The 20,596-nt window shown below is 43.0% G+C and overlaps 1 protein-coding gene across 3 annotated transcripts in view; it reads left to right on the top strand.

Annotated features, from left to right (window-relative positions):
• FAM13A (family with sequence similarity 13 member A) overlaps positions 1-20,596 on the top strand; it is a 137,902-nt gene that overhangs the window by 97,328 nt on the left and 19,978 nt on the right. For all 3 annotated transcript variants that reach the window (XM_079990757.1, XM_079990756.1, XM_079990758.1), the window contains 6 exons: positions 2,186-2,245; positions 3,286-3,465; positions 6,415-6,601; positions 9,106-9,182; positions 10,049-10,091; positions 19,951-20,101. In XM_079990757.1, coding sequence (XP_079846883.1) covers positions 2,186-2,245; positions 3,286-3,465; positions 6,415-6,601; positions 9,106-9,182; positions 10,049-10,091; positions 19,951-20,101 — 698 coding nt within the window. The remainder of the gene's footprint in view (positions 1-2,185; positions 2,246-3,285; positions 3,466-6,414; positions 6,602-9,105; positions 9,183-10,048; positions 10,092-19,950; positions 20,102-20,596) is intronic.

Below are 20,596 nucleotides of genomic sequence, written 5' to 3'. Positions count from 1 at the left end.
CAGGTTACCTGAGAGACTGCCTTATCCAGTAGATCTACACAGTAGATCACTGAAGTCTGCAGGAGAGTTTCTCCTGCAAGCCACAAAGATCTCAGAAGCCAGGTATGCAGTAACTCACAGTAGGGATTTTACTGTGGGGTGGAGTAGCATTCCTGTCGAGGTAGAACAGGTGCATAATTTTTTACTATACATGTCTACCAGTTATGGTTTTAGTCTTGTCTTAAATGTTTTTGTTTTGTTCTTGTGCTTTTAAGCGTTTTTAATAATGTATGCAAATGCCTTTGTCTCAAGGCATTTACACACATTATTAAAAACATGCTGTTGTTTACGAGGTAGTGAATTAATGGTGGTGATAGTAGTAGTAGTAGTAGTAGTAATATTGCTTCAGAAAATTTAAAAGCGCAGACTAAAGTTTCTCCCAATACAAATCACCCTAAGCAAATAGGGTGTATAGGAAAACTTACCAGAAAACACACCAGTGCTCCTGCCACATTGGAACATGATAAGAAGCAGTGCAAGGAGACTGAATCTGCATTAGGAATGAAAGAGTTGCCATTCACCCAGTTCAGCCTTCATGGGCAGAAAGGCATTTCTGTGAAACTTGCAAGGCAAGCATAATGGCAGCAGCTCTCTCCTGCTGTTTACCCCTAGCGCCTGGTATACTGCTTCCATACATGGAGGGTCTCTCAGCTGCTTGAAGCCACGGGTCAACAGGTGCATTGATCACACATGCGCAGGTGCCTTCTGTGCAAAGCAGGAAGGCAAGGGAGGCCGTGCCTGTAAACAAATGGTGGGCGCGTGTTTCGTCCCAATTACATAGTTTGCCAATTGATCTCCCCATTATGCACACTGCAATTCAGTCTTACCTTGGTTCTCAAACGGAATCCGTTCCGGGGAAAGAAAAAAAATTGGAATCCGTTCCGGAAGTCCGTTCAACTTCCGAAAACATTCAAAAACCAAAGCACGGCTTCCAGTTCCTGCACTCAATCGGAAGCCCCATCGGACGTTCGGGTTCCAAAGAACGTTCGCAAACCAGAACAATCACTTCCGGGTTTGCAGCATTCGGGAGCCAAAACGTTTGAGAACTAAGCTGTTTGGAAACTAAGGTATGGCTGTATTCACAAGAAGAACACACAGCAAATGCATCTGCCATCGCAAATCTGCTAAGCTGCTTTAAGTTAAATGTATGTTCTTTTTAAAAAGCCAGTCTGCTTCTTTTTATGCTGATCATTTTTGAGAGGTGCATATTGTGTTATAAGCTGTGTGTTAAATTTGTGAAATTTGTTTGCGTGTTGTTTCTAACCTACTCTTATCACGACAGATTGGTCAGAAATAGTGGCTGAATCATTGCTGATTAGGAGTTTGCAGTCTGAGAGTTGATTTGCATTTACATGTTCCATCATTTGATTAATGAAATTCCAAGTGTAACTTGCACTTATGAGTTGTCACCACAGGTGTATGATGTCTCTAGTAATACCTAGGATTGATGAATTGACAGGTAAAATTGGGGGGTGGGAATTAAGTATCTAAGATGACACATCTTTTTGAAGTCAAAAGAACCAGGACAATGATGAAATGGTTTTGTAGCAAACAGGATTTCTTTTGTCAAAAGAACTTTCTTCTCCCAAATATACTGTGTAGCCTTGAGATGCTCTGAATTTTAAAGAACTGGTTTTGTTTTGTTTTATCAGTTTTATATTATCGTTCAGATTATTCATATGATGCATTTCATTTTTTTAAAAGAACAACGTTCTGGGGGGGGGGACTTACTTTAAATAAAACAGTGTAAGTTCAAATGCACAGCTGACAATAACAGACTATAAGGATAGTCTTATAAAACTGGAAGAACCTGGCAACTAAGCATACACTTCTCTTCCTTCACGCGATGATAAGGCATCTTTGCAAATAATTTGCCAAATGTTACTGGTCCACAATTTGTTGAAAAGAAAATTATGATGCCTTTCACTGAAGTCAGGTCACTCATTCATCTGACATCAAGTGAACAGAAATCAAGTTATATTCATGCATGCATGAAACTGGCCCAAGGTGTGTTTATATTTTGGGAGGCCTTTTTAATTCATTAAACAGATCATTCAGAATTCAAGCAAAACTCTGGGGTTCTCTAAGCAGCTTTTCTTAATGTTCTTTGAGACTTACATATAACTTTTGAATTCCTTTCATGCAGTGCTCACGTGTCGCAAGTCAGCAGCAGCACCAGCAGCAGCAGCCTCCCTCCTACTGGAGAGTAAGTGTCTGCTTTTATGTCTTCTTTGGTTTTGAATTGTGCTTGTTATATGTGTGTGTGTGTGTGTGTGTGTGTGTGTGTGCGTGTGTGTTGTTGACTCTGCAAACGCTCAAGGAAAGTATCCTTGATAAAGTTTGCTAGCTCAGAACAAGGCTGTTGTCCTGTAGATATGGCCATCTGTCATAGATGCGTTAGTTGACATCCTTACATTGGAGGGGGCCGGACTGGATGATCCTCAGGATCCCTTCCAACGCTACAATTCTGTGATTCTATATAGTTTGAGACACTTTGATTAGAACATTTTGTGGGTCTTCCTGTGCTTTGGAAGAATTTTGTGCAAGGTTGGGCAGTGTGGTCTACTGATGGACCACTAATAAATTTCTGGTGGACTACCTAGTGCCTGCTAGGTTGCAAGGCTTCTGATAAAGAATTCCAGACCAAATGTAATGTACAGTGGTACCTCGGGTTAAGTACTTAATTCGTTCCAGAGGTCCGTTCTTAACCTGAAACTGTTCTTAATCTGAAGCACCACTTTAGCTAATGGGGCCTGCTGCTGCTGTGGCGCCGCTGGAGCACGATTTCTATTCTCATCCTGAAGCAAAGTTCTTAACCTGAAGCACTATTTCTGGGTTAGCAGAGTCTGTAACCTGAAGCGTATGTAACCCGAGGTACCACTGTATTCCTATCCCTCAGTTTAGGGTAAAATCAATCCAGCAGGATGCTACTTGTGTTCTTGAGCAAGGCTGCATTCTTAGGATCACTTAAAACAATGTATATATGCCTTAGCTGTTACAGAAATCTCAAATACGCACCCTTGCTTGTACATAGTGTTTGTAGTGTTTGCTACTTCAACGGAGTTTGCTGCCTCATATGCCTTCAGGCTATGCCCTGGATTGCAGTAGCAGAATTTTTCCTTCTAAGCTCTGCTAGAAGAGGTTCTTCTTGATAAATCTACACGTGAGATTTTACCCTCGTTTTTGTAGCTCCATCATACTTAACATTCCTTTGCTTTCTTGCATATTTGTTTGTTGGTTTTACAGATACTTAGAAAAGACAATCCGGTCAGCTGTCGAGCAACATCTTTTTGACGTTCATGGATCCGGCGGTCAAAGCTCTGAAGAATCCGAGTCAGGAACATCATCCACATCGTCAAACGTGTCTGCCCGGCAGCGACGGAGGCATCATAAAGAACAGGATGAAGCCCGAAGGAACAGAGATATGTACGATTGCAATTTCTGCCTCTCCATGTGTTCAGCCTGAAATCTATAGTGTGTACTATACAGTATTGGTTTAGATGGGTGTACTACACAGTATTGGTTTAGATGGGTCAGGGAACTGCCTTGATAGAGAGCAGCTTCAAAGAGCATTAAAAGTGATGTTCTGCCTTGTTGCTGTCACAGTGCATAGCTGATGGAAACATTTCCACCCCCCTCCCTTTACGTTTTTGGGAGAAATGTAGCATCAATTTCCTCAAGTAAAAAATTAATGGAAAACCACCACCACCAAAACGTTTCCTTTTATAAAGGTGAACCCAAAATGTAAGCCCTCTTGCAAAACAGGGGTGTTTCCCAATCCCAAGAGTGTCTTAATGTTTCTCCCTGTACTAGTAGCCATGCTGAGATGCTTCTCAAGTAAGTAGGTCAGAGATGGGCTAGTGTACAGGCGTACGTGTTTAGCGGCATATAGCACTGCGGTTGGGTGTCGTCGTCCCCAACCTCTGTGCAGCCTTCCTATTGAATTGCAGATCTGCCTTTTTGCGTGTCTTCCAGCCTCTCAAGTCCTTTCATTTGCACACCAACCGACTATAAACTTATGAAGGAAACCTTAGCTGAGCGGCATCTGAAAATTGATCCTTTTATAGCATGGCCTTTTTTTAAAAAAATAAATTTTAAAAAATCCATTGTGGTGAACTGTAAAAAGCCAGAATTTCTGCAGAGCTTATTCTTTTGGTTTTGTGAACTCTTCGCAAGATTGACCACAGACCTTAAGCAGAACGTCAGAAGTGGCACCACGTTGAGATGTTCAGGTTTAGAATGTTGGGTAGTAAGCAAGAAGTCCTGCTTTGGGGTACTTGGAATCATGATCAGGAAATACATTGATGAAAAACCTCTGTACAAATTGGGCATGATAGATTCCCAGATAAACTTCTATCCTTTCTGTTCAGCAACAACATACCAACCTAGTTTACACAACACCGTAAGCCAAGACCAAGTGAATATGCAGGCTCCCAGAGAGATTGATAGATAGATTGATTGAACTCCTTTCTCGCTTCTTCAGAGCCAGCCATCATTCAGTCTAGGCTGATGTGCTAACACTGCAGACATCAAGCTGCGTCCTGGTGAGCCCCAAAAAGGATTGGCAGGGAGAAAAAAGAGCCATGCAGAGTTCTCCTAATCCCTTAGCTCTGGGGATAGTTGCGTTTGCTACATCAGGCCCTATGTAGACATTGGTCCAGTTCACATGTAATGTTAAACCACTAGGAAAACCATCATGATGTCCTCCAGAGGGGGATGGACTCCTGTCAGCCCCAGCCAGCAGGTTTAGTGGTCACAGATGATGGGAGCTGTCGTCCACAATAACTAGAGGCTGCGATATTGGCTGCTCTTCTTCTTAACCATGGTTTAGCATTGCATGTAACTGGCCACTAGGTCACATTGCCAGTGATCACAGATAATGTTAAACCTGGTGGGAAAACTGGACAGAAGGGGAAAATGTGAACCTGCATCTTTCAGCTCAGTTGGTTAAGAGCGTGGTGCTGATAATGCCAAGGTTGCAGGTTTGATTCCTGTATGGGACAGGTGCTTTTCCCTGCATTGCAAGGGGTTGGACTAGATGATCCTCAGGGTCCCTTCCAACTCTACAGTTTTCCAATTCTTCTCTCATCCCTATCTAAGAGAAGAAGTCTACGTTAGGGTGCTTTCTTTGGCCTTTCTTCTGCTGTTTCTCCTGGCCAGACGTGAGACTGAAGCAACGTGGTTATACTCACTTCTTGAACATGCATACAGTTCGGCAGAAACACCTGCTGGGCTGTCTGTGTTCCAAGTCTGCTTTCCCATTTATGGAAAACTAATGCACTTTTAATTGCTAATAGGCACAAAACATTTTGTCCTATGAAATAACTGACAGGCATAGAATTGGTCCAGTTTACCTACTTCTTTTTTATTGGAGGGCAGAGGTCCCAGCAATTAAAAACCAAGAAGATTTGCGGCTAAGTTTTTAATGAATATTGTAGCTGAATTGCATGTTTAATGTGTGGATATATATTGCCTCTGATTATGTAGTAGATTATGTTTCAAAGTAATAATCCGTACAAATTGGAAACAGGCTTGTAAAGGAAATTCCAATAAAACAAATCCCTTGTTTTTTGCTTTGCAGAAAATTATGGTAAAATAATGTAAATCTGGGTACCAGGTGTACAGCTACTTGAATAGAGCAATTTTTAAAAAGTGGGGGAGATGGGAGCTTCTCCAAATTCTGAAGTTTTATTTTCCATCCATTCCTCTTAGTCAAGGTGGTCTGGACCAGAACATTAAAGAAATTAATACGGGCCGGCATGTACTGTGTTTGTTGCAAAGGATTTCACTTTCATTGGCAATTATAGGGCATACTTGTTTGCCCTTCTCATTTATCTAACCCAGGGAAGTTTACTAATTTTACTATTAATTTATTTTTATTTATTTTTACTGTTCGTATTTTCATGTATATCTTACTCTCTGGAGCTCAAGTAAGTTTCCCATCAAGGCACTGACCAGGGTCAGATCTGCTTCGCTTCAGGTGGGTTACTATGCCATGTGCCTTCAAACCCATCCTCTGGGGCCACTAGAGATAGACTTGTCACTACCTACAGGCAAATGTCATTTAGTGAAGACTTGGGAAACTTATAAACAAGCCTAGAGCGCAGAAATTTTTCCAGAGCTGTGCAAATTCAGGGCAACACCTTGGTGTGCTTTCATGAACACTCTGAGGCAGATTGGTCTTTAAAAAAAATTTTTTTATTGATAAATTTCAAGTATACATTTCCATCATTAAATATCCACCATTGTAATCATACATATTCATTGACTTCCCTCCTTCCCCTTCCTTGGCTCTTTAAATTTTCCCGTAATTCCTGCATATTCTAAGAACATCTGAAGCAGATTGGTAACCAACCCTGCAATGTCTTTCTTCAGGGAGGTGATCAATAAGGAGAATATTCCTTCTGGATTTGGCAGCATTGAAGAGTGTATGCTGACTGCTCAAGAAGTAGAAAAACTGCAAGAGGCCAGCTCCGGATATATCGGAGAAAGGAGTAAACCAAAGCGACAGAAATCCAGCACCAAACTTTCTGAGCTTAATGACAACCAGGACAGTCCTTTGGTAAGCAGAGCTGTTAACGTCACTCCTGCTGTTTCCCTCTTTCTTATGAAATGGCTGCAAACTTTGAATTGTTATTGAGCCCTTGCTATTCTGGGTAATGGGTGGAGGAAGAGGAAAGGAGGAATGCAGACAGCTGAGGAAGCAACTTGGGTGCATGGTTGAAGAAAATAAATAAATAAATAAATAAATAAATAAATAAATAAATAAATAACTAACTAACTAACTAACTAACTAACTAACTAACCCTGCCCATCTGGCTGGGTTTCCCAGGTGTAGCCAACCAGCCCCTGAAATGTTAGGGGAAGACCACAGTGCTAAAGCAGCTGCTTTGCATTCAAAAAGTCCCAGGTTTATCCCTGGCCCCTCCCCAAGCAGGGCTCCTGTCTGAAATCCCAGAGAGCTGCTGTCAGTCAGTGTAGAAGATACATAGCTAAATGGACAAGTGGTCCAGCATAAGGCAGATTCTTGAGTTTCTATTCATAAGGCCATACCACACACAAGGAGGTTTTTTTTTTTATTATCTTGGCATGTGAATGAGTCCATTGTTTTGACTACCTCACACACCATAACTTCAGATCTTTTTGAGCTGGAAACATGATAAATAAAAGTATCTGTGACATTTGATTCAAGAATACTATTGATTGCCTCGGCATACGTTGGCAAATAGCAGGCATCGGAGAAGAGGCTGGAGGGTGATCACAAGGCAGGATTATTAAGCTCTTTGCGGCTTGTTGCTTCTCTGCCACAGCTTGCTAGAAAATCCCTCTTTGACCTTTGCAGTGGAAGGTGGCTGTCCATAGTGACAAGGTGTGAACATTGCCAATCCAAGACTGGCTCCTCTTGTCTGCAGATTCAGGCATCAGCTATGCCCTGTATCCTATAGAAACCAAACTTTTCCATCAGTGGATGTACAAATAGGCAGTGTAATGTGTGGAAGCCCACTGATTTTTGAATGCTTGATACGTTGTAGTTTTGGAGTTATGGCAAACTTTTTCCTCTGGTTCTCTTCGGCTACATTGCCAAAACCCTCACTTAAACAGCAGGGATTTGCACAAGGTGTTCTGCGACTGTTCAGATCTTGAAATCCTTCTTACTTTTTAAGCAAATGTATACATACATTCCAGTTGCCTTTCTTATGCCTTTGGATAAATGAGCAAACAAAGGCAAGGCAATGAGTGGTTTTAGGGCTGCCAAACTGGAATTGGAGAGCTTAAAAAGAAATTGTTTTCCTACATTTGTAGCTTCTGCCATGAAACCTGTGATGGCATTCATGTGGTTCCCAGGTGGTCACTCATTCAGGCACCAACCAGACCCAAAAACACTTAGCTTCAGAAAGTTAAGGCGTGTGCCTTTGGACCATGCCCTGAAATCATGTAGCTTGCAACTATTTCAGATGTGACCCCTGATTGTTTCAAAGGAAAGACTTGTTCACTCACTTGGTGCAAAGGCCTAGGGTCTTTCCAGACTGGTGTTGTATTGCAAGTGTCTTCTGCAACATGTTCTTTGCATAATAATATTGCTTCGGTGCTGGGTTTATTCTGTTTTAGTTTGTTATGAGATGCTTCCCTGATGCTACCACATTATTGCTGTCCAGAGGGGGAATAGCACAATGAAAGAGTGGGTTGCAGGGAGAAATAAACCAGAATGGGATTTCAGCACCAAGTTACAGGCTATGCACAGATGAGAAACCAAGCGGTGTGATCACCCCAAAACATCTGCAGGTGCAAAGAGCATTGAAAGCAGGAACATGTGTGACTGCCCCGATAACATCATGAGGAGTAATTAACAGAAAGGGGTGTCTGGAGGTGTCCCCAGAAAGGAACATGGGAAGGAAAAAGAGGGGGTTGCAATAGTACTTATACAATCAAAGAGACAACCAAGTCAGGGTGCTTGTGAGAGGTATGGAATGAGTGGCTAGTTCTTGCAAGGAAGAAAAAAAAGTGGGGTGAGAATGACCCAGAAATGGGGGCACTGTGGGGAGACAGTAGTCCAGTTTGAAAGATCACAGCTTGGTTTATTAAGACAACACGCAACAAGAAGCCTTTGCACCCAGTTCAAATGAAACAGGAAACTGGGGGTTAATTAGGAGATTCCTGGCTTAATTGAGGCTCACGGCAAAGGGAGGAGCCAAGGGGCTGCATATGGAAGCAAAAGGTCTCTGTGTATCTTACCTTAACAGGTTGAGATGTGATTGTTTGAATGTGGCCTGTTTGTTGTAATGAGACCTGTGCAGAAGGGACTGTTTGGAAAGGTGAAGTATCATGAGTGAAGACTGTGGCTTTGTAGTCATAAAGAGCTATTTATATCTGATTTCATCTTTTGCTTTCCCATTAATTGCACCTCTCAAACCTTCCCATGGAAGAACCTTCATAGTCATCTGCACTTTGCTACTTATATCATAGAGTTGTGTGTGCTAAGGTCATTATTGCATGAAAGATGCTTTCAGCTACCACTTTAAAAATGGGTGATTCATAGCAGTTTTCTTAATATTTGATGTTTTACAGGCAATGGAAACTTTTGGTTCCTTGAGACCAGTGGACAAAACAGGACCAGATGACATGGAAGTGTTTTCTGAAGACAGGTAACTTGCTTGGAAATTACTCTGGCCCAAGATTGCAGTGAATCCCAACACTAGAGAATCTCCTTATATATATATATGCACACAACCACTTTGAGAGCCCTGTAGTTCATCTTTTCTTTGAACATAGAGATTTAAAAATTGCATGCAGAATTCTGCAGCATTTTATGGATTTGAACTTGCCTTTATTAAGCATTCCCTTGCTGGTTGATCATTCATATTTTCCATTCAGGTCTCTAAAGAGTAGATGACTTGGTTTTGTATGTTTTAAAGTGGATGACTTAGTTTTTAAAGTACTGAACCTTAAAATATTTTCAGTCATCCTTTTAAATGTGTAGCAATAGTGGTAATGGTCATTGGACTCGTTCACACATTGCATAAAACCATAGTTAAAAACAAACTATGGTTTCATGTGAATGCACAGCATGCTGGCGCACACCTCTGTAAAGTGCTTGCTTTGCTCCTTCTCTGATCTTGCTGCTCATGAGTAGCCAGGAAACAAACTAGAGTCTTATCTTCTTTAGTTATCCAAATCTAGGCTCATGGTTTGTTTTTCCCAAGCAAACCTTGAGCAACAAGCCAGGAACAAACCTTCATTACCAACTGTGGGGATTTTTAGGAGTACAGCAAGGCACAAGCCCAGGCTTGGACAACACATCAGATGAGTCTCTGGCCAATTTTGTCCACAGCACAACGGGAATTGGAGAAAAGCAAAGTGATCATGCTGCTCATCCACATTTAAACTATGGTTTGTTTTTAACAATAGTTTAATGTGAAATGTGAACCAGGCCATTGTTTAAAATGCTGAGCTTGCTGCTAGCTTTCATTATGATACACATTTGATCCAAACTATTTCTTCTCTTTTGCAGCAAAGACAATGAAAGTGACAGCGACTTGTTAAGGCATCCTCAGGTTAGTGTGTTTATTTGTTGTGACGTATTTGATCCTTTGGCCAAAAAAAACAAAACGCGGCTTTTGGTTAGTGAAGAAGGAGCTTTAACCATGAATCCCAGTTTGGATTACTTGCTGATGAAACTTCTGTATGAAATTGCTTATCCTGTCTCCTTGGCTCACTACTTTACATATTGCTGTTTTTGTAAAAGTGCAGCTTAAAATGTTGTAAGGTGCCCTGAGAGTGGTGCTCTTGCACCAGAAGGGCAGAATATATATGCTTAAGTAAACGTAATGTGTTGTTAGGTCCTTAAGTCAGCTATTGGCAGTGGTGAGGTTTGCAACACGGACTTGGTGCTTTACAAATGCTTCATTTCTTTGCCACTCTACTCGGTTAGGAAAGTTAGCATCCTGGTTTGTTGTGGAGTTTCATAAAGCACCTTGTCAGAAGCTCCATGTGACCCATTAGCTCACAGTGGTGTGAGAGCAAATTGTGTTCCTTGCTTCGCTTCTATGAAGTGAATGTTTTTTCCTATATGTTCCCCCTCCCCTAATCCTGGAGGATTTTGCCCTCCCCTCCTTAATACTTTCTTCCCCAGAATTGAAAATCTGTTCCTTCCCTTTGGGGTTTAGGGATTAAGAGAGGGCAGCCGCACGTTCACGAGAACTCTTTGTTCCCTGTCGGTTCTGTTTCGCCTTTCTTATTGTGATCGCTCCTTTCTTGTAGGCTAGTATTTCTGCCTAGAAAGCAAGGGGACATGGGTGGTTTTTGAATAGGGTTAGTAAAGTTTCGTCCTTGTTCAAGGAAAATTGCACGTTCGGTTCTGTGTAAGGAGGAAGAGAATAACAGCTGGATGTTCCCAGCGCTTAAAGAGAATGAAAAAGCGTTCGGTGCCGACATAACCCATATTCTGTGCCTGGCATAAATTATGCAAATTAGCTTGAATTGTTCTACTTAACTTTACAAGCCCATGGAGAGGGGCAGGGAATCAAGCAGAGTTCTGCAGATCTGCCCTCTAGTCCCTGCAGGATCTTATCTGGGTTTAGTCATTTTGCCAGGCTCACTTTTGTAGTCTAAGGATGAGATGCTTCACTTTAAAAAAAAAGAATATGCTGATATTTTCAGAAAGCTAGATTTTCTGGGTGGAATTCAGAACCATTCTAAGGAGATTGTCACCCATTTCACTGCCATGCTGAATTCTATTTATTCTCCCAATCCTCTGGAATGGCTTGGAATCAAAGTATTATAGAGTTGGAAGGGACCCTGAGGATCATCTAGTCCAACCCCCTACAATGCAGGGATAAGCAGCTGTCCCATACAGGAATCAAACCTGCAATCTTGGCATTATCAGCACCACACTCTAACCAACTGAGCTGAAATATGCAGGCTCACATTATCCCTTCTGTTCTTGTCCAGTTTTCCCACGCTGCCTCTATCCAGGTTTAACATTGTCTGTGACCATGGGCAACATGAGCTAGTGGCCACAGTCACATGCAATGCTAAACCATGGTTAAGAAGAGCAGCCAATATGGCTGCCTCTAGTTATTGTGGACTACAGCTCCCATCCTCTGTGACCACTAGTCTTGCTGGCTGGGGCTGCAACCTTGGCGTTCTCAGCACCACGTTCTAACTATTTGAGGATGGTTGTTGGGTTTTTTTTAGCAAAAGTGTGTCTTTGCTGGCTTCCACTAGCAGAACACCATTAGTTGAATCTGGCCCCCTGGCTTGTATTCAACTAAGCCCTACTCAGAGTAGACCCACTGAAATGTCTATTCGCTTCAGTGGCCCTGCTCTAAGAAGGAGTAGGATTGAATACCAGTCTGTGCTTCAGCAGAATTGTGGTTTTCCCGTCATTGTTGTTTAGTCGTTTAGTTTTGTTCAACTCTTTGTGACCCCGTGGACCAGAGCACGCCAGGCACTCCTGTCTTCCACTGCCTCCCGCAGTTTGGTCAAACTCATGCTGGTAGCTTCGAGAACACTGTCCAACCATCTCGTCCTCTGTCGTCCCCTTCTCCTTGTGCCCTCCATCTTTCCCAGCATCAGGGTCTTTTCCAGGGAGTCTTCTCTTCTCATGAGGTGGCCAAAGTATTGGAGTCTCAGCTTCAGGATCTGTCCTTCCAGTGAGCACTCAGGGCTGATTTCCTTAAGAATGGAGAGGTTTGCTCTTCTTGCAGTCCATGGGACTCTCAAGAGTCTCCTCCAGCACCATAATTCAAAAGCATCAATTCTTCGGTTTTCCCGTAGAACCCTGAAAGTCAGAGTGTAAGAACTTCACTAGATCAAAACAAGGGGGTTGCTTAGCCCAGCACTCTGTTCTCACTGCGGCAACCCAGATGCCCCTGAAGTCCACAAGCTTCATTATGATAGGAACAGGACTAGCCAGTGTTGTTCAGCTTCTCTGTCCACCCACCCAATATGAGGATAAGCTCATAGAGTGCCAGGGACTGTCTGTCCTTCACCAGGTTGTGCAACACGAGAAGTAAAACTGGTAACTGATGCCTTGCTACTCTTTCTCCCCATCCCTTCCCCTAAATACGGCCTGTGCCACAGAGTGCCTGTGTGTAATTTTCCAAGTCCAGCTGCCGCCATGGTGTAATCAGGAGGGGGTTATGCCATCGTGTCTCATACCAGGCAAAGAGGGCAAAGCAAATGTGGCTCAGCTCCATGTTCTTAGACGAACCTTAACCCCAAGTAAACAGTTTCACAGATATAAATGTCAATTGGCTGCCCGGGGGTCGCCTTTGCTTTAACGACCCTGAGAAAGTGCATTGCTAAATGAGTAAGCACATTTGCGTGTAAGTTTTTCAGGATCAGCAGCAGCCATGCAGTGCAGTTCAAGATGAGGGGCCCAACCATGGCACTACTTTTGTAACCACTCTGCTTTTCAAACAGTCCAGTGGCAGGGCTTCCCAAGAGTACTGGACTAGCAGCAGAGAGCAACAGATATTGGCGTTTGTTTTCAGGGTTATTGGGAAACTAGCTACTAATCCACTGTGGCTCATCTGTTGGGCTAAGGCTGGGAATAAAACCTCACTCGTCCATAAAGTTCACTGGATGACCTTTCAGAAGTCACTATTTCTCAGACTGAGATCTCAGCACAGTGTAGAAAATTCCCTCCTCCTACCTTATCCTCAGAACCTAAAGCTACAATATAAAAGTTCCCACCAGAACTTTTACGTTAGCGCACCTGAATTCAAGGACTTTGACACAGGACTCTCAAAACAAAACATGTTTGTTCCCTTAAAAAACGGGGCGCTGAACTTGTTTTTTAAAATTGGCTTATACAAAATCTAAAATTCGGTAAGTATTTTCATCACAGGAAAAGGCATAGCATTTGCCCAGAGATCGCATTATCCAGGTATTACAGGGTCAAGAAAATGTTTGCATTCTTTCAGAGTAGTTTTTGCATTCCACAGCCCTTCTAAGCCTGTTGCTTAGGGGGGCTTAGGAACATACCTCTGATAACAAACAACGTTATTCAGAGCAGAACAGGCTCCCTTTCCTTTTCTCTGCCCACCCTACCTTCAGATGAGGGCAGAGGGCAATGGGCAGCCAGGACTTGTAAATTTCCATAGTTGGACCTTAGAGTCTGGGCTGCCGGTCTGCTGGTGGTCACAGAATGCAACCTCTACACTCCTTACTTGTGTCTAAAGGTGCTGATGATCGTGTCCTCTCTGACCTATTGGCCACTGAGCCCCAGGCCCTAGGCTCTTTATATGGGAAAAGGAATGAAAATAGATGTTTCCCAGTATTGTGATGCCTTTATATAAATCTGTGCTGTGCCTGTATATGGAATACTGTATACAGTTCTTGCCTCCCATTGCAATAAAAGAATACTGTAGACCAAGAAAGGGTGCAGGAAACAGCAAAAGGGGGGGGATCAGGAAGTAATACCTTCCATAGGATCAAAGAGTTTGGGGATTTTACTTTAAGAAAATAAATAGGATTGTGGAGGATATAATAAAGGTTTATAAAGTTATAAGTGGGATTTGAGGGGGGAGTTCCAATGCAGAGTGATCCTTGTCAGGTTGCAAGCCCACCACAAGCTACTCCATTCCAGGATGGTCTCTTCCAAGATACTCCATTTCCTTCCCTTCCCTTCTATTTCCCCTCTTCCCACCCATTATGTTCCTGTTTCCTACCCCCACAATCCAGTCAACATTCTATGGCCACTGAGCATGCTCAGATCTCGCTGGACTCAATCACTCCCTTTTATGTCCGTCCCCCCCCCCCAATTCGGCTGCTCTAAATTCTTTGTAGTTGTATAACCTTTGGGTTTCCCCTAACCTGCTAACCACCACCCCCCTTCTGTGTGTGGGTGGTGCTATTTTGCTATGGAAGGACCCACACTTGAAGGAGAGTTTAGTTTGCTTGTAGGATACCTGGTATAGAGAAAAGCAAGAGATGTATTATTTCTCCCTCTCTCCCATAACACTAGAACTTGCCGGTGTACCTCTGAATTGCAGCTGTTAGCCAGTGTGGGGGTTTGCTGTTGCCTTTGTGCACAGCTTCCAGGAAGCAGCTGGCTGCCTGTAGTTACAAACAGGATGCTGGCTAGATGGACCTTTGGTCTGATCTACCGTGCCTCTCCTTTGTTTTCATCTGGGATAGGGCCATTTCCGCTCACCTGCATTCTGTCTGCCATTACTGAAAATTCTGAGCTTATTTGGCTATCCATGATTGAGACTATCAATGTGCTGCTCTGCAGGTGTTACTGGACTCCAGCTCCAAACATCTCTCACCATTGGCCATGCTGATGGAACTCCAGAAACATTGGGGTGGGAGGTGGGAGTCCTTGTTGACTGTTTCTGATGTAAATCTTGGAAGCAGAATGCCTAATACAGTGGAACCTTTGGATGCGAACAGGATCCGTTCCAGAGCCCTGTTCGCATCCTGAAGCGAACACAACTCGTGTCTGCGCATGCACAGGTTGCGATTCGCCGCTTCCGCGCATGCGTGTGACGTCATTTTGAGCATCTGCGCATGCGCGAGCGGCGAAACCTGGAAGTAATGTGTTCCGTTACTTCCGGGTCGCCGCTGAGCACAACCCGAAAATGCTCAACCCAAAGCTACTTCAGCCCAAGGTAGGACTGTATGGGCACCATTTTTCTTAATCTGCATTATTTCCTCGGACCACAGAGTTTAGTTTCCTTTACTTCAGACCCTTTGAAGCACTGCAGTAAATGTGGGGAAATCTGCTTATACAGAATTTACAATTTGTTAAGTATTTTCATCGCAGGAAAAAGCGTAGAATTATCTCATTATCCATGTATTATTGCAATCCATGTATTGCAAAAGGCTGAATCCCTTCTTTCAACCCCTTCCCGCCATACTTCCTCTGCCTCCTCCCTGATCATCTCTGCCAGGCCCTTATAGGTAGGATACTGGTAGGAGTGTAAGAGGGAGAAGTGTGGCACTCAAATTGGAAGCGTAACACTCAAAACAGAGCATGTTCGGCTTCTGAAAAAAGTTCACAAACTGGAACACTTCCGGGTTTGCAGTGTTTGGGTTCCAAGTTGTTTGAGTACCAAGGTACCACTGTAGTCCTTGAAGTCCCAAGCTAGAATGAGCGAGCTAGTTAACTGTCAGGGAGTGGCCAATCTCATCTCTTATTTCTACCAGAGCTTGAGCCTATGTCACCATCAGCAGAGATATTTGACTTTCCTGACAATCCTCCCCACCGATGCTGCAAATAGGTACATGACAGTGCTTGGATATAAGCAGCCGTCAGAAGAAGCAAAAGTAAAAATAACATTTGTGGCAACAGCGAGCCGTCCATGTGCATTCGGAATGTGTCTGCAAATTCCCTGCATCTCCCTTGGGTTCTGAGCTGCCATTATTTTGCAGAAGGGCTTATGGATTATTCATTGCATTACGAGCCGCATGAATGAGCAAGTAGCTCACCGAGTGTAACCAACACTTAGCGGAGAAAGCTCAGAAATCCACTTTCATCCCAAAGCTGTGCAGCCTGCTATGCAGTGTGAGAGGCAAAACATGGCAATGTTGACTACATTTTTTAAAAAAAATGTCCCAAGCTGATGTGTGTGTTTTAACATCTGCTTTAAAGGAGGAATAGGTTGGTGCAGAAATGCACTTCAACCTGTAACATTATGGCTTGTTCTTCCTCCTTATGAATGTTCTGGTTTTGTTTACTTCTGGTTACTGGCAGAAAAATGTTCTGGATGTACACTCTCAGTTGATACGTCTCACTCACTATGTGGAGAGAAGGAGTGACATGGTTTTATTAAGTTACTTGGAAAGATCATTGGGAGTCTTAAGTTACAGTGCCGTGGTACAGCTTGTTTTATAGGGAAAGAGCATTAAGAATGTTCATTCCCACCCTGTGACAAACCCTGTTCCTGAAGTATTATTTTAGCCTTCAAATACTCCGTTCGTTAGGCAACAGGACATGTTCTTGCGAATTGTGGATAAATACCTAGAATTGTCATTTTGACGTTAATTAGTTTGGCTTAATAACATGCCGGTCAAGCATGTGTGTTTTCCTTATTTTTTTAAAAAAAACATACTTCACAATGTTTCTATCTTTGTCTTTCTTAAAACAATTGCAATATACGTTAAAACAGAAGAAAAGGAAATAGAAGAGTTGTGCAATTGATTGGGGTCAAAACAGTTGAAACGCCAGAGCTTTCGACATAAAAGATGTATGTTTCTCCTTTCGAGCAAAATATTTTCTTCATTGAGCTTTCATATTATTTTAGAGCTGCTTAGTTTTTCTGCATGTGCTTATTTACTTACCGTATCTATTTAACCAACTAACAAATTAAATTGGGTTGTATCCATCCTTCCTTTTCATATGGGAGATATCCACCAGCCAGTTTGCATCAAATAATACGTTGGGGTTGTTTTTATTCCCTCCAACCCATGGCTACTCTAGGGCAGCATATTCTCTCTCTGCCCCCCACAGACCATTCTCCAACCCAGACTTCATTAGGTCATTATAGCTGCTGCCATCAACTTTTGTTCCATCATAACCCTCCAGCTGCCCATCTTTATTCCTTCATGAAATTCAAAGCAAGAGACATGCCAGGCACAGCATTTGGGAAAGCAAATCTATCTGTAGTTGTGAGGAACAGTTGATTTTGTCGCCACATCGCTGTCGCTTTAAAACTCAGAATGAATTCAGCCAAGGAAATGTGCCTGTTTTGAACAGAGTTTTTTTTCTCTCTCTCTCTCTGTCTCTGTCTCTCGTCTTGTATCTGGTATGCCAAGCAGAAATGTGCCGTACGAGCAGATTATTACCCTTTAGATTCTCTAGCACTTCCGTGGGGCGGTTGTTTATATTTTATACGTCATCGTCCTCCTTGCTCAGGCAATCTGCTTAACTTGTGGAGCTTCCTGGGTCTGAAATCTAGATTCTTAATGCAGCATCCTTGACTCCCTCTCAGTGGACCCAGATCCGCTACTTAAGTCTGCAGTCCTATACACACTTACTGTAGAGTAAGCCCCACTGAACACAGTGGAATTCTAAGTAAGTACACATAGGATTGCGCTGTTACAATTTGTTGTTGCTCCTGTTACATGCAAGCCTGGAGACAGTCCTGATTAATTGCAGTCCTAATCAGGACTCTATCCATTTAACTCAGGCTCTAGAAGAAGTGCATTTGCCTCAGAATGAACGTAACCTTCATTTTTGAAAAGAGCAACTCCGAAATGGGCTGCAATAACACAAAAACGGAGGTATTCCTGTTGGTTCCTCTAGGAGTAGGATTGCACCCATAAACTTCAACCCTGTGAGCTTAACTGGAAAGCGAGCAAGTCAGACAGACTTCTGAGCAAACATGCCTACGATTCCTGACTGTGATCCTAAGCACGCTTTTTTGGAAGTAGGTTCAACCAAAATAAGTGGGGTTGACTTCCAAGCCAATATGCTCAAAATGTGCACTAGACCCTGTTTGAATGTGTAGCTCAGTTTAATCATATATATTGTTATTTCCCACAGGACAGAAGTTTGCTTGTTTAAATTAGGTTTCTTATAGCATTGTCCGTCTTTGATAGTTGCTATTTTCCATATTTTATTAAAATGCAAATCGAAATGGACATCCCAACCTCACTCCCTTCTTCCATTTTTTTTTTTTTTTTTGAATGGTAAAGATCATTTTTTGTATTGATAACTGCCCTATGGACCGAGCCTCTCAACCTTGATGTTTTTGTTTTTGTTTTAACTTTATATACCACTCGACTGTAATAAAACCTCTAAGTAGTTTGCAGGAAATATTAAAATTTTCAATGAAAACAGTTTTTATTTAAAAAAAAATAAGAAAAGGCAATCAAAACCAACAATAAAAAAATAAAAAATGCAGCAACAGCTACATCCCATGTTTTAAGCAGGTACCAAAAAGAAAAAAGTGAAGGCACCTGCCTAGGTCAATCAACAGGGAGTTCCAAAGTTGTAGGTGCTGCCACACTGAAATATATGTTTCTTGCAACTACGGAATGAATATTACATGGCACCTGCAACAGTCCCTGTTCTGCAGATCTTAAGTACAGTGGTGCCTTGGGTTAAGAATTTAATTCGTTCCGGAGGTCTGTTCTTAACCTGAAACTGTTCTTAACCTGAGGTGCCACTTTAGCTAATGGGGCCTCCCGCTGCGCAATTTCTGTCCTCATCCTGAAACGAAGTTCTTAACCCGAGGTACTATTTCTGGGTTAGCAGAGTCTGTAACCTGAAGCATCTGTAACCAAAAGCGTCTGCAACCTGAGGTACCACTGTAGTTGAGTGGGCACATAGGGGATACAGCGATCCTGCAAGTTAAGTGGGCCCAAGGTAATTTTTGTAGTGAGGAGGGGGAGCAGGCAGGGCTAAGAACTCAGAAGGTGAAGTCAGACAAGGTAAGCGCGCAAAAGCAAATAACAGAGGGGACCGAGAGCAACGCGTTCTGTGTTCCTAGAGGCAAAATACATCTCCAATGTCGTGTGAGTGAGTGCTAGCACAGCAAAAGAGCTGCTGTTATCCCCCGCCCTCCCATATAAATTATAGATCACCTCCTTGGCAGTTTAGGAATTGTGGGTGGGGGCCAGAGAGAAGATGAGCAGGAAGCATTCCCAGTCCTCTGGCTTGTGTCCCGCAGCTCTGCAGCCTCCAGTTGTTCAATGCCCAAACTCCCTTAGAATTTGGGCTTGCGCAACCGTGTCCCAGAGCTCCTCCATAAATAGTCCTGCTCTCCCCCCACACCCAGCTAGAGAACAACCACAGGAAGCCAAGCCGCAGCCAGCGCAGCTTAACGGGCACTAATTGATCTACGCCAGCAGAGCTTGCCCGGAGAGCCTTCGCGGACGTTGTCGTCGCTGGTGGCGCTCCTTGTCAGGCGGCTTGGCTTCCTCCAGAGAGAGAGCAGGGAGATGGTGGTGTCTGTTTCCAAAAGACACGTTTCGTTGCTACAGAAGCCCTAGCAACGGGTGGTGGGGTTTTTTGACTGCCTCAAAAGCCTTGTGCTTCAGAAGAAGACACGTCGGCTATTCTGCCTCCTTCTGTATCTTATTCAGCAACCAGAGACTTTATATCAGCTGCTGCTTGCAGTTATGGAGAGAAAAGCCCCCTCTGGACTGCTTGCTGTGACATTTTAAGCCAAGGATAAAGTTTTTGGAGAAAAGGCTTTTATTATTTTTCTGATACTAGTGACCAATTAAAATTGAAAGGGGGGCGGGGCTGAGCGGAGATCATTTGGATACTAAGCTGGAAAAGCACCAAAGACTGTTGTTTTGTGTTTATCTATAAAAGAGAAGAAGCCTACTTGATTATTATTTTTGCAAGAACTTGCATCTGCGTCTGTTTTGGGTTTTTTCTTCCCCCTCTCTTGCACTGAACATTGCAAAAAACAACTCTGTGAATTTGTTTCTTGTTCTGGGGGATTGTTGCAGAATTCAAGCATGAAGATCCAGGAGCATCCCAGCATCCCTGAAGCCAAATTACAGAGGAACCAAGATGCCGATGGCCAAGAAGAGAGCTTTGTGTCCGAAGTGCCTCGACTGGACCTGACAGCCTTGTGCAGTGACAACAACAACTGGGAAGGTAGGCTTGCACGAGTGAGAGAACTCTCTCGGCGGTGTGGTTATGTGTCTTGTCTTTCCCCTCCACTTTGGTGACTGTCCTGCAGCAACAGGAAAGGATGCGGGGACACATGGCTTGGAGAAGAAGAAACTGAATGTCCTTGTCTTTTTAATTGCCCTTTTTACTTGCTTAATCACGGAGCAGCTGAAAGAATAATGCTCTGGTATTCCTAGCGGTGTCACCACACAAAACCCAGAGCATCAGCATTATTTTGCTTATCTGGAAGGGATTTCCTTCTGCTTTTCCAAGTTCAGATAACAAATATGAGCATTGGACAAAACTTGCTTACTTTCCCACTCCACTAGTCCTTATATGAACTTATATGAAATTCATTTGTGTGTGTATGTGTTTTTCCCTGCATGTAAAATTATGTTGTTGTTGTTGATGATGATAACAACAAATAATAATAATAATAGTAAATAAGTTGTACACCATCTTATACCCATAGATCTCAGG

The sequence above is a fragment of the Podarcis cretensis genome, assembly GCF_951804945.1.
Source record: "Podarcis cretensis genome assembly, chromosome: 9".
Lineage (NCBI taxonomy): Eukaryota > Metazoa > Chordata > Lepidosauria > Squamata > Lacertidae > Podarcis > Podarcis cretensis.
This window is presented reverse-complemented; position numbering and strand designations above follow the sequence as displayed.